The 13749-nt window shown below is 48.6% G+C and overlaps 2 protein-coding genes across 2 annotated transcripts; both read right to left on the bottom strand.

The window, feature by feature from the left end:
- Positions 1-549: 549 nt before the first annotated feature.
- On the bottom strand, positions 550-2562 carry LOC128153536 (olfactory receptor 52K2-like). Its single transcript, XM_052812966.1, has one exon. The coding sequence runs from the start codon at positions 1767-1769 to the stop codon at positions 759-761; it is 1011 nt and encodes a 336-aa protein (XP_052668926.1). The 5' UTR covers positions 1770-2562; the 3' UTR covers positions 550-758.
- Positions 2563-6323: 3761 nt separating this feature from the next.
- Positions 6324-8816, bottom strand: LOC128153327 (olfactory receptor 52K2-like). Its single transcript, XM_052812588.1, has one exon. The coding sequence runs from the start codon at positions 7702-7704 to the stop codon at positions 6706-6708; it is 999 nt and encodes a 332-aa protein (XP_052668548.1). The 5' UTR covers positions 7705-8816; the 3' UTR covers positions 6324-6705.
- Positions 8817-13749: the final 4933 nt, after the last annotated feature.

The following is a 13749-nucleotide window of genomic DNA, read 5'->3' as shown; positions in this document are numbered from 1 at the left end:
TGGCCTCCACGGCACTTGTCCTGTGCAGAGGGACCAACTGCCACTTCCACTGGGGTGAATTTACCTGTCAGAGCATGAAGAAGTCATCAAGGAGATGGCAACTGGATGCTACTGAACTGATACTCTGGTGTAGCCCCCCTGTAGGGGTGGGGAACAGAGACAGGGGAGAATCAGAGAGGTGTTCAGGTGATTAACTTTGGTGAGAGATAGATAAAGTGTGCGCTGTGTTTGTGCCTTCAGAATGGTGATGACTGTGTGTGGGTACCTGCTCCCCAGGGCTGACAGACCTTCTCCGAGAGGCAGGGGATGTTCTCAGCAACCTGATCTGACCTCGTAGATGACCCTGCATTGACCAGGAGGTTGGACTAGAGACCTTCCGAGGTCCGCTGCAGCCTGAGTTATCCCATGGTCCTGTGATCCCATGTCTCTTACACCCCTTGGCATGGCTCCGCTGCACATAAAGTGGTATATTAAGGAAACAGCTGTTTTCTGTGGTTCAGCTGCACTAGGTCATTTTGCCAGAACAAGGTTAGGTGGTGCCTGCAATCCTTATTTATGTTGGGAGATCTGAGGGAACTGGACCACCCAGAGGTGCCGTGCCGATATCACTGCCTTGGGCTAGGGACCGGCGGGAGAACAACCTGCTGAAGCCCTTGGTGCTGACCTGAGTTCAGTGGGTGCCAACGTTTCCTGGGGCACCTGCGGCTCTGAACGTACACTGAGAGCCGCACCAAGGTCCAGAAGAGGTTTTGGCCATTCTAGGGAACGGACTTTGTCTTCATGAGTCCCAGCCCTGTGCCCTGAAGGCCAGGCCCAATCCGTCCTGCTGTGGGTCTCTGGGAGATCACCTTGCACACTCCATCACGAATCTGCTTTGTCCTGATGCCATAGATCAGGGGGTTGAATGCCGGCGGGATGAGGAGGTAGATATCAGCCAACAGGACCTGGATGTGGGGTGGGAGCTCCTGGTGGTACCTCTCCATGTACATGGAGAGCAGCCCAGGGATGTAGAAGAGGGCTATGAGGCAGAGATGTGAGCTGCAGGTGCTGAAGGCTTTTTTGCGGGCTTGTGGGGAGGAGAGGCTGAGTACAGCTCGGAGTATGAGTGCGTAAGAGAGGGCGATGAGCAGTGAGTCAAAGCTGCCCACGTAGGTGGAGATGGAGAGGCTGTAGGTGTTGCTGAAGGCAGCATCTCTGCAGGCCAGTCTGAGCACGGCCATGTGCTCGCAGTACGAGTGGTCCACGACTGCTGGGCTGCAGAGAGGCAGGCGGTGAATCTGGAAAGTGAGGGGGCTCATGAAAACTACAGCCCTGAGCAGGGTAGCCAAGCCAATGGCAGCCACAACGGGGCCGGTCAGGATGGACAAATACCGCAGTGGATTGCAGATGGCCACGTAGCGGTCAAAGGCCATCGCCACCAGCACCCCTGACTCCATCACAGAGAAAGCATGAACAAAGTACATCTGGGTAAGACAAGCATCCAGGCTGATGGCAGTGGAGTGAAACCAGAAGATTCCCAGCATTTTGGGGGTAATGGAGGTGGACATCACCAGGTCAATGACTGCCAGCATGGACAAGAAGAGGAACATGGGCAGGTGCAGACTGGGATCAGCCTTTATCACGCACAGGAGGGTGCTGTTCCCAGCCAGTGTGACAAGGTACATGATGCAGAAGGGGACGGAGATCCAGTGGTGCAGGTGCTGCAGCCCCGGGATGCCTGTCAGGTGCAGCTCCGACAGCGAGGTGTTGGTGGGGTGCGAGTGGGGCATGGTGGTCACGGCAGGAGCCTAAGTGAGGAGAGCCCAGGCACACAAGGACAGCCATACCCTCGGTCACACCAAAGGTCCATCCAGCCTCAGATCCTATGTCCAGCATCAAAAGCAGACGCTTAGGGAAGAATATGAGAAAGGAAACATACCATGACACTTCTCCTATGTACCTTCCCAGCTTCCAACAATTTGAAGCTCAGAGACTTCCTAGACTGGATGTGTTTTTTCCATTTTAATTAACCCTACTCCAGAAACCCATCTAGCCTCTTCTGTGCAAAATTTTAGCACCCACACCATCTTTTAGCAAGGAGTTTCACAAACTAATGGCACCTTTTGTGAAATAACCCCTTCCCTTTCTTGTGAGCCTGACATTTGCTAGTGTCATTGAGGACCCATAGTTCCTACGTCAAAATGGGCAGAGAAGAGTTAGTAGAATCCTTGTTCTTCCTCCATGCACCACCATGAGACATGGAAATAAGTAAACCTCAGATGATGGAAGTTTTATTCCAGACCTGCAGGAGAATTTTTAAAGCCTCCATCAGCCCCGACTATTCGATTTCCCATATTCAGCTACCATTTGTCTTGCTCTGTATCTAGAAAGATGGAGCTGAAAAGGACTTTCTGGATCACAGAGCCGAGTGCCTGTTGCTTTAGGTGTGACAGCTTTCCTTACCCAGGAAAACTGATAGTCAGCATCCTAGGATATTTTGCTTTCATGCATCTGCTGGAAGATGGCTCCAACCCTCCACCCTGCTCCAACAGCTGGGAAATTACCTCTACTTTCCTCTCTCAGTGTGTTTCTATCACCTCTGAAATTAAATCTGATTACACTTTTCCCTCCCTGCTATTTGCACCCCAGTGTGTCTATAAAGCCACACAACCCAGCCTGACATTTGCTAAGCAAAAGAGCCTCTGCTCCTTTGTCCCCTTTCACGAGACCAGAGCTCTGCTCCTCGTCGCACAAGCAGTTTTCCTCTTTACACCTTCCTTTAAAGCATCTTTCTTGGCTGTGCCTGGTTAGCGTCACACAGATGAGGTCTCACAAAGGGGTCTTGGATGATGCACAACAGTTTGCTTAAGATCAGTCTTCAAAGAGCTCCACTTTACATGTGGTTTCAATAGTCCCATGCTTTTGAGGTCCAGTTTCCCACATCACCTTCGCCTCAGGGAGAGGCACTGGGGTTTCTGTTTCCCAGGGATGCAACCCATCTCTCAGCTAGATTAGTTGCTGTTTTCCAGCAGAACCTTGCAGGCAGAATGTGACGTGTCCAGAAAGCATCACATTATCAGGGGTAGGTCTTTCCAAGCAAATCTGATTGCTTGCTTTCTTGTTGTTTATAAAACATGTTAGCAGATTAAAGTTTCTGAGCAAATCATACTCTCAGAATTGCTTGTTCAGTGGAACACCCTCAGGTAGGATGAACGTGAAGTGCAGGGGCAAAGGACTGAGCTGGAGGTCTGCATATTGAAGTGCATTGTGGCTGGCACTTTAGGGAAAATAATGGCAAACTAGGGGGAGTTCAGAAATAAGGATGAAGTTAAGGTGGAGAGCTGAGGGGACTGGATCACCTGGGGAACAGTCAATGAGAAGAGCCTTGAAACATGTTAAAGGCTACAGTGAAGTGGAAAGGAATAATTGTTCTACATGTCCTCTGAAAGGACAAGTCAGGGGTCTAAATCCCAGAAAAAGTAGGAGAAATTGAGTCTAGGCTTAAAGAAAATTTCTCCAATGGTAAAGATAGAAACGCAATGATGAAAATAGAGCTGCAGTGCCCAAGGAGACTGATGATCCATTTTTGCAGAAGACCAAGCAGGAAAAAAATCTGTTAGGGATGACCCTGGTACAACCATGTTGTAAAGGCAAAGGTGCCAGATCAGATCGGGTTTTGTTCACATCTGTTCTGTAGGACTTCTGAAGGTGGTCCATGGAGTGACTGCAGAAACACCTTCAAAAACCAAACACGCACATTCGGTCCCCACTCCCCCCGCCCACACATTCCCATTCTGAAAGCAAGCAAACAGAATGGAGGAGAATAAAAGCTATATGCCTGTGGATAAAGTCTACCCTTAAATTTATCCAGCTGTAAAGCAAACTGTCTGCGAAGACAATGTGCAAGCTGGTCCGAGAATTTTGTGTTGCAAGAAGACAAGGCTGCCTAAGATCTTTTTCAAAACTCATGGTGCTTTTTTTTGTAAAGAATGTAGTCAAGAAGCATGGAACTGGAGAGGGTCATGCGGTCTTTTCCAGACTCTTTTCTTTCTTTTCTCTCTTTTTAGATTTATTTTTTTAAGTTTATAAAGAGAAGACTGCAGCAGCAAATCCTTCTGTGCTGCTTCTATTTAAAATCCATGCACTGATGGATGACCTACCTGGCTTGCTGGTACAGATTTGTCCAGATAAATCAGCAGGTGTACCCAACTCACCCAGCCCCTGCGGGAGTGGTGCTGGCCAGCCCCGCTTCCACCAGGTATGTCGCCTGCTTCTCTGACCCAGCAGCTTTTAGCAGTGGAAGCATTTATAAGTTTGTTGAGAGGAATCCCTGGTGTGTCTGTCTCATGGCTCAAGAAATGAATCCACACACATACATGTGTGCAGCTGACTTGCTCATTTACTGACTAACCTCTTAATTCAGTTTAATTGAGAAGATATTGTGGCCAATCCCCTATAGGGCTTATAACCCCTGCAGTAGGCTGAACTCTACCTCATCCTTTGATCCTTCCAAACACAGGTCCCCGAGCTTGGCATTGCCTGCTCCCTCTTTTTGGGATGCTGGATCTTTCCAGATGCAAATGAGGTCTGGGTCTCCTTCCATGGTCTGTGTGACCATGAGATGGAGCTCCCGGCTGTCTCCATCCTGTCAGAGGCTGCAAGTCAGGGGAGGGATGTCCTGTCCCACACTCATGCTTTGCATTCTCTAAGACAACAGCAGAAAGAGTGCAGCTAGATAGAAATCACATGGCAGACCAATTCCGGCCACTTGGCCTGAGACTAATTTTGCCTAAGTCTCCTTCTGCAAAGTCAGGGTTTGCCATTGGAAACCTCCTGACCAAAGAGGGCTGGCACTGCGCGGTGAAAGGGCTGCTGAAAGCAGTGGTGTGCTTCCCTGAAGGGGATGAGAAGAGCTGCACCAAGCCTGGCTGGGTGTCCCCAGGGCTGGGTGATACTGGGAGCAGTGCATCCTACCTGGGCAGCATCAAGCAACGGCAATGGAGGCAGACCCTGTAACTGGAGAATAAATCCGCTGCCTGGCAGGCTCCAGGCAGCGCACCCAGCACCAACACTTTCCAGCCCCAACTTGGACCAGGACTACGAGACTTGGGTTGGAAGAGTCTGGTCTCTGAGTCAGGCGGAAGGATCTGTGCTGTATTTTAGTTGTTGGGCATTGTGTAGATTGTGCTGTTGCCAAGGGGTGGTGGCGGTACGGGATGCGACTGTTCATAGTCCAGAAGGCACCCAAAAGCAGCAGTGTCAGGAGACACTGAAAGAATTGAGTTTATACCCACCAGCTTGGGTTTGGTGTTCACCACAGCTCTTTGTAACGCTCCCCTTCCCTCTCTAGCTCAGTGCAGGATACATGCAGGACCTCAGGCTTCCCTTAGAGACCAGACTCATGTAATTCCTGTGCCCTGATTTCCATGGGGTGAAGGCACAGGGAGACCTGCGATGGTAAGTCAGTATGTGGTGTTAGGAGATGAGTTTTCATCATAGTTAAAATCAGGTACAGGATTTCTGAGGAGAACAAGAGGAGCTTAGTCCCCGTTCTCTGCTCCCCTATTTTAATCTACACTCCTGCTCCTTGCCTCCAGTGCTTGGAGGTGACCCTCCTACAACAGCCCCACAGGCTTTTTTTTAGTTTATGGCCCTGTCCTTTGCATAAGGAAATCTGCATAAAGCAAAGGAGACTTGTGCAATTGTGCTCTCCAACTGCTCTATGCACCCCATTGTAAGCAATTCCCACTTTCCCTAACACCTCCGCTGCACCTGAGCATTAGTTCAGGGGAAGGAGCGATGTATTACCCTCATGCAGTGCAGCACGTGCAGAATTACATGGTCTCCAAAGAGGAGAGCCAGTTTGCTAAAGTGCCAAAACCACAGGAGTAGGATCTCACAGGAGTTTGGAGGCAAGCGAAGGCTTATGAAAAACTGGAGCTTCTCAAAATCCCATTACAGGTGCCTATATGCTTAGGGAAGAGACACAACAACACAGAAAGTTAGGGAGTCTCAAAATTTTATAGAACAACATTTCATGGCTGATGGTGTTTTGGTGTTTCTAATTAGAAAGGAACAAAACCTTATGTGACACTGCAGGGTTTCAGTATGACTTGTAGATCCTGTTCTCAAATGAGCTGGCTTTTTGTGATTGCTGCAAATGCTTCAGTAAGGTTTCAAGACAGGATTGGGAGGAAAACAAAATCTGTTTGGGCCAACATCTGGATGAGTGTGTGTGTGTGTAAATGTGCATACACACATACCACACTGTCCCCTCATAGCCAGGCACCAGGATCAGGAAGCTGCTAGATACTAGTAAGTGAATAAACGGAGAGTTACAGACTGGGTGAAAAAGGTACATGGGGAGGATGAATCCATGAACAGACTTTCATTTCCAAAGTGGCAACAGTCTTTTATCAAGAGCTGAGATGAAGAGGAGAGTCATGAGGTGATACAGATCTGAGGAGGACCAAAGATACAGATAGACACGATTTATCTTTCCATTCTGAACACAAACGTAGAATTCACTTTCTAAAAATAATGTTTCACCAGTCAAATTTTCCGTGGTGCCTCCAGCTTTCAGGGTTTGGCCAAGATGATGAAGGAGTCATGCCGCTTTTCCAATAGACAGCTTTTTAAGCTTTTTCTTTGCTCCCCAAACATGCTGCCGTTGGTCCCTGGCCCAAACCCTATTCCTTGCCACCTGGTGTTAGCGATGGGCTGGAGTCAGGACTGAGACTGGATCTCTTTCTGCCAGAGCAGGCTCAGCACCCGCTCCCGGATCGGCTTGGTCCTCATCCCGTAGATGAGTGGGTTGAGCATGGGAGGCACCAGCAGGTAGAGGTCAGCCATCAGGATGTGGACGTGCGCGGGGATGTTCTGGCCCCAGCGCTGAGTGTAGAATGAGAAGAGCCCAGGTGTGTAGAAGAGCACGATGACACCGATGTGGGAGCCACAGGTGCCGAAGGACTTCAGACGAGCGTCTCTGGAGGAGAGGCCTATGACCTCCCTCAGGATCAGCATGTAGGAGACAGCGATGAGGATGGAGTCTGAGCCCACCACGATGGTGGCAGCCGTGATCCCGTAGATGCTGTTGGGCCGGGTGTCCCCACAGGCCAGCTTCACCACTGACATGTGCTCACAGTAGGAGTGGTGAATGATGCGGGGACCGCAGTAGGACAGGCTGGTCACCATGCATGTCGGAGGGGTGACGACGGCAATGCCGCGCACCGCAGCAGCCAAACCCAGCTTGGCAATGGTGGGGCCAGTCAGGATGGCAGAGTAGCGCAGGGGCTTGCAGATGGCCAAGTATCGGTCGAAGGCCATGGTGAGCAGGACCCCTGACTCCGCCGTAGAGAAGCCGTGGATGAAGAACATCTGGGCCACACAACCCTCAAAGTTGATCTCGTGGGATTGGAACCAGAAGATGCTCAGGAGCTTGGGTATGGTGGAAGTGGTGAGCACGAGGTCAATGGCAGCCAGCATGGAGAGGAAGTAATACATGGGCAGGTGCAGGCTTGGGTCCAGCCTAATCACTAGGAGGAGTGTGATGTTCCCCAGTACTGCCATGAAGTACATGGTGCAGAATGGGAAGGCGATCCAGAATTGAGCATCCTCCAGCCCAGGGATGCCTGTCAGGGTGAAGGATGTGGAGCTGGAGTGATTTGGGTAGGACATGAGGCACTGTTGCAGAGCCAGAAGGGAAGACACAGGAGCAGCTGGCATAGACAGAGAGAGGAATGAGCTGTAACAAGCACTGCTGTAGACACCAGCCACCACCCCTGCCTGTCTTCTCAGGCACACAGACCTGGACTCGATGATCTTTATGGGTCCCTTCCAACTTGAGATATTCTATGATATGTTTCTATGATATGATTCATATCCTCCTGCCTCTTATCCAGGTACACTCAGTCCCATCACTGGCAAGATGCAAACTCACATGGTCTTAGCCGGAATGTTTGGGAGTTGTCTTACCTCTCCTCCCATCCCGAGCCGGCCTCTGGCTGTTGTCTTCAGCCCTCCTCTCCATAGTTTGGGAGTTACAAGCTAGAAGATAAGTACATTTAGTCGCCATCAGTACAAAAATCTAATATGGGAGAAGGGCGAAGGTCCAGAATACTTTGAGGATGCAGCTCAGCAGGACTCTGGTCACCCACACACCTCTGCAGATGTAAACCATATCTTCTTCTGGGCTGGTGTGCCCCATCTGATTCCCACCTTGGGAAATTGCAGCACATGTATATTTGCAACATCAAAGTTTGTTGCCCAGAGCATTTTTGCTGTGAGAGCTGATGCCCGGGGAAGCAGCGCACTGCCCCAGTGGTGCGCCCTGCTTCAGGACAGCACTGTCAGCTGTGGGGCTGTTCCTGCCAGAGCCTAAATCCAAACCACCTTGCTGGAGTCCCTCTCTGAATGGGCAACCAGCCTACAGGACGCCTGTCTCCTGCGTTAGGAAGGAAAACCAGTGTCATGACCAAAACTGGCCTGAGGCTGCAGTGCTGGTCCCTTCCAGTGCCAACCCTCCCACAATGCGTTGTACCTCCTTACCCCCAAGCCCTTGCCAAAAGGAAGAAGTGCTGTGAATTGTCCCTGTTTTACAGGGAAAACAGAGGCACAGAAGGGTTAAATTAGCCTGCTGGCAGTATGGGAATTAGATGCAAGTTTCTCAGGCACTTGTACCCCCTGTTTTCCCCAACATACCACAGGGCCAGACTTCATCTCCTCGGCTTTCCAGACATTTGACTTCCTTGACCCCTAAATAGTTTCATCTCGCCTACAAACTGCTTTGAGTCCTCCACATGACACAAACCAACAGGCATTTCAGTCTGCTTCTAGTCATTGCTGTTTGCAGTGTAAGGCCGAATACTGCAAAGCCAATATTGTGAAAATTCTGCCAAGACAATAATAGTTTATTGCAAAGAGGACTCTGTTTACAGAGTAGTCAGCTACCTTGGCTATAAATTCAGGGAGGCAGAGCCACAGCTGGCACAAGCCAGTCCAGCAGGAAACATGTCTCGTGCCAGAATTATTTATCTGGAAAGGGCAAACACATCTGAGATCCTGTAATCCTGTGCTTGGGAAAAAAGCAGATACTCCCTCCCTCCTCTCTGCCAGAGGTAATTAATCTACAAATCCTGTGTACTGTTCTGGGCAGTGTTACCTGTACTTCATCTTGTATAATAAAGCTATCCAGATTATTAAATAATGCTATTCAACAAGCATCAGACTCAGTTTTTACTGGGTCCTTTCATTTATGTTCACAGTGCTATGCCAGTTCTGTTCCCTTAGCAGGGTCTGATTTCTTGGGTACACAAACACATGAAATACCAAGACAGCAACGTCTTTAGCTCAGTCTCTCTGACCAGCCCATTTGGGTCACGCAAAGACACTGTCTCCACTGCGCTTCAGTTTCATCCATGTCATACCTGACCTCCTCTACATTTCATGCGTCCTCCTCTTGACATGCCTTGCAGCCACAGTGCCAGTGTGCTAGCAATCGAAGGTGCCTCCGGACCCTGAACATGCACGCACACGGGGACAGGCGTCTAGTGCCACCTCCCAACCCTGCACAGAGGATCGCACCTGGAGGAGCTCTTCCTTCATCACATCAACTCCAACCCAGCCTTGCACGGACCTCTCACTTCTACAACCAACCCCCAAGAATGACTGCAATTGCAGCCTACATACAAATGACAACATGTTAGGAAGATACTGTGATTTTGGCTATTTTTCAGTTGTACATGCAACAGCAGGGATGGGAGCAGCACTTTCAGACTTGTTGCTGCTCAAGTGGAGCAGTGCTTTCAGGCCTGTTCTGAGCATTTTTTTTGTGTTTCATTGGCACAAAAAGCTGATAGTTTTATTTTGTGCAATTAAGTAGTTCAGTAACTTGTAAAGTGACTCATTTGCTCATTGCAGTCTGCAAAATCCAGAAGATTTTCTAGAAATGGGGAACATTACCAGGCACCTTGACCTAGCTTGCTGTACCCCATTTAGATTTGTTGCAAACATATTGTACTTTGTTTTTAAGCAGTGAAACAGATTAAAATACCCTCAGAGAATGACCTGCTCTGTATTGAACAAAGTGCAAAAGGAGTTGAAGTCTTTGATTGCTAGCATACTGGCAAAGCTTTCCTCACTTTGTAAGGAGGGAATAGATCCTGATACTTGAAGCTGAGATTATAACTCTTTCCTCACTCATTTTTGTCAGCTCTACATCTCTGCTGCTAAGCAATAATAATTAAATTTACCAGATTTGATGCACGTAACATTTTGCATCATTCTTAGACATTGTAAATCTACCAGCCATGCAGTCTGAGCCTGTGAAAAACATATAGCCAACTCCTTTTGCAACCACACACTGATCTGACTGTGCTAACAGCCATCCAGCACTCCTGATCAGCATACAGCCTGTCATGAAAAAAAGATCCCTTGAATTTTGGGTTTTAAGAGAGCTAGAGTAATGATCCAGTCCATACCCCTTCCCCAGTATAAGATCAAAAGTAATCTCTGATAGATACATGCACGACCTGATCTCCCATTGCAAAAACACTATACTTTCCGCAAATCACTCATTTCAGAGCATTTTCCTAGCGTCAAGCCTATGTCTCACTAGAGCTCATGACTTTTGTCCTTTCCGTAAGGGAGAAGAACAAATTATTACCTTCCTTGTGGTGTTTGCCATCCTCTTCAGGTTTGCTCAAGCAAAAAGGACAGGACTAGAACTATGATCAGGTAATTGCAGGTCTTCACAGATGACTGGGTTAGCAGAGGTTACACCTATGTGTCTACAGCTTGTTTCAAGTTGATTTAACCAAGGAACAGCTTGCAGCCAAACAATTAGCACTGTTGTAATTAACTTATGCAAGGAAGAAAACTGAGGTTGCAGGTGTATGACTGGCAGTTCTCGACCACAATATTCACTTAATGTGGGATATCTAGAAGTAATGAAGTAGCTCATTAACTCAATAAGAGATGAATTCCACTTAGATGTATTGGCATATCTGCATAGTAGCTTTTCTGGATAGATTGTTTTATATTCCACCCTGATCTGGCTAAAATTTGAACTTGGCACTATGCTTAAAAATACTGGCATAACACCAGATTAAATGAAAAAAAAGTCTACCCAGCTCACCTGGATGATTTGGATGTGACCCTGGCTGTACCTACATCATCTTCAAATACTTTTTCTCTCTCAACAACCAAGCAACTCCTCGACATGCCAAAAGGACCCGCATGGAAATATTTATACACCTTAAGGAACCTGATTACCTCAATCACTCACTGCTGGGACTTCAGAGACACTAATCATCACAGAGGAGAAACTGCTGCCTGGGAATAACCAGGAATAGCAATGGTTTGTAAACAAATTCATTCCTCTTTCCCACTGCATGGGTTATGTCTGCTTCAGCATTAAGCAGTGCCAAACAGATCTTTGGTCCACAAAGGGGGAAGATTTTATCTCTGGGTGGGCAAATATCCCTCTGGGCACAACTAGCTGTTCTCCTGGTACACGCACAAAGGTGCATGTGTCCTTCAGGCTTAATTCTATTGGTATAAAACTTGCTTTGGGTTTGGATCCAGTGTCACTGCACTCCTTCTGGGGCACAAGATAGCAGCCTGGATTCTTAGGGCTGTATTTTAATGTCACCTTTCACCTGAGGATCCTGAAGCATCCATGAACTTTAGTGAATGCTTTGTAAATGAGTGCTGATCCTTTGGACCTAATTTAGGTGTTCCCTGGCAGTCTCTGAGGGTGGAGGTCATGTATGAACCACAGATGATCAGTATGGCATTTAGGGAGAGGGGTGTTGGGGAAGGAGGGCAGGAAGCCATTCAGATAATCACCACATCTGGGATCAATGTCTGTTTTTCAGCTGTTTCAGTCTGGCAACTACAAACAAGACACAAAGAGCAATGACTTAGGGGTGTGCTGGCCCCTTGGGCTACAGGTCCTTCAAAAGAAAGCAACCAAAACTAGCAGAAATCTGTAGAGACTGGAGAGGAGGAGAAGATCAGTTTAAGGGGCCTTGTGGCTTCTGCTGGCATTTTCGCTACAGACAAATAGATGGCATGGTTGGAGATGCTCTTGGAAGGAGGCAATCCACGCTGAGGCAGGGACAGCCCTGAAGGAGCATGGGAGACCCAAGCTGGGGCAGAGGAGAGCAAATAAGGACCAAGGAGCAGCAGAAGGAAACAGCCACGGACTGATCCAGACCTCCTGCATCACTGTCACCCCACCAAAGTGACTGGGAGGGCAGGACTGCAACACGTGGCAACAACATGGGGAGTTAAGACTAGGACAGTGGAGAAGAGATGCTGGAGTGATGAAAAATCAGGGAAAAGGGGAGGAACGGTGTTTCCCTAAATGTTTTTTTAAATTATATTTTTAATTATTTTTTTCCAATTATATTTTTTATTCTTTTTTTTTCCTCAATGCATGAGTGAATTATTAAAAGTTTATGTTAATTTGTCATAAATTAAATTAAGTGAACACCCCAGGTCAAGACTGTTTTGCTCCCAATACAAACTCCTTGCTTCCTTGGTCTATTTTTTTGTCCCCTCTTCTTCCGTGTGCCGTTCCTGGCCGCGCACCCATGGAGACATGTTTTGCTTTCAGACATGTATTTCCATTAGCTGGGCTCTCCCTGCATTCATGTTTCTCAACATACAATTCGTTGGTGGCTTCGGGTATCCAACTTATATTCAGCCTGCTTCTGATGTGGCACACAGGGCTGCCTTGATGTGTGATTTCAGCAGCTCTTGCAGCATCGGGGGGAACGGAGACATGGGTGTGATGGGAAGCCATCCTGAGTCCTGCCCTACCACAAATAGGGTCCCCACAGCCAAGCGATAGGTTCTCTCCCACTCCAAAGTCTGACCTGGCCATCAAGGAACCAGGGACATCTGACCGCAGAGGTAGGGAGAGGCCAGAACAGCTGGGGAGCACATCGGGTGGGCACCCAGCATCCGTGTTGAAAAGGACCTCTTCAGAAAGTCCTTCCCAGCTGCGATCTCACACCAGGACTCCCTCAGCGTGTAAGCCAAATGTGGACCTGCCAGGCAGCCTGCTGCTCCAGATGCAGTCCCACTGTATAATCCAACGGATGGGTTCCCATCCTTTACAAGCAAAAGTATTGCATTTGTGTGCCTGAAATGGGGCGGCTTTTCTGCTCTGAGGCCTCTCGTCATTATCACAGTGCAAACAGGAACAAGAAGACCTGAGTGGAGGCTCGCTCTAGATAATGCAGAGGTGAACCAGCGACACACCTTGCCCACTGAACACCACTTTCAGATTACTGCATCCTTTACCCTTCCTGGGTCTCTGCACCTCGCTCGCAGTGCTGTGACTGAGAGGCAGAAGGTGGGGGAAGACCACCCACCCAGGATGAGACCTCTGGTAGAGCTAGAGAAGAAATCTTGGGGAATCCTGGGCACTTTTGGTGGTTGGATGGGCCTCCCAGAGATGGTGGCAGTAATTAATTGCTTGGGTTTTGTAAAAAGAGACAGAGAAAGTCTCCTGGGGCTCTGGCCAAGAGAAGCAGCTTAGGGAGAAGGTAAATCACTGCCCTGCCTCCCTTCTTCTGCAGCAAGGGTTTCTTCCAGCTCTGAGAGACAGGAGTTAATCCTGGTCTTCTGGAGCTGAAGACGAGAGAGGGAAAATGACTTGACATTGCTGACTGGTTTGTGAAACCTCCCAGGACCCAGCTTGGCTATAAACTCCCCAGCTGCAGAGCAGATTCTGAAGTCTGCTCAGCAGGCTGGAGAGCC

The sequence above is a fragment of the Harpia harpyja genome, chromosome 17 (genome assembly GCF_026419915.1).
Source record: "Harpia harpyja isolate bHarHar1 chromosome 17, bHarHar1 primary haplotype, whole genome shotgun sequence".
In the NCBI taxonomy this organism is placed as follows: domain Eukaryota; kingdom Metazoa; phylum Chordata; class Aves; order Accipitriformes; family Accipitridae; genus Harpia; species Harpia harpyja.
This window is presented reverse-complemented; position numbering and strand designations above follow the sequence as displayed.

What these genes read in the sequence shown, in the direction of transcription:
- LOC128153536 (XM_052812966.1), bottom strand. Translation starts at nt 1,769, where the DNA reads ATGCCCCACTCGCACCCCACCAACACCTCGCTGTCGGAGCTGCACCTG.
- LOC128153327 (XM_052812588.1), bottom strand. Translation starts at nt 7,704, where the DNA reads ATGCCAGCTGCTCCTGTGTCTTCCCTTCTGGCTCTGCAACAGTGCCTC.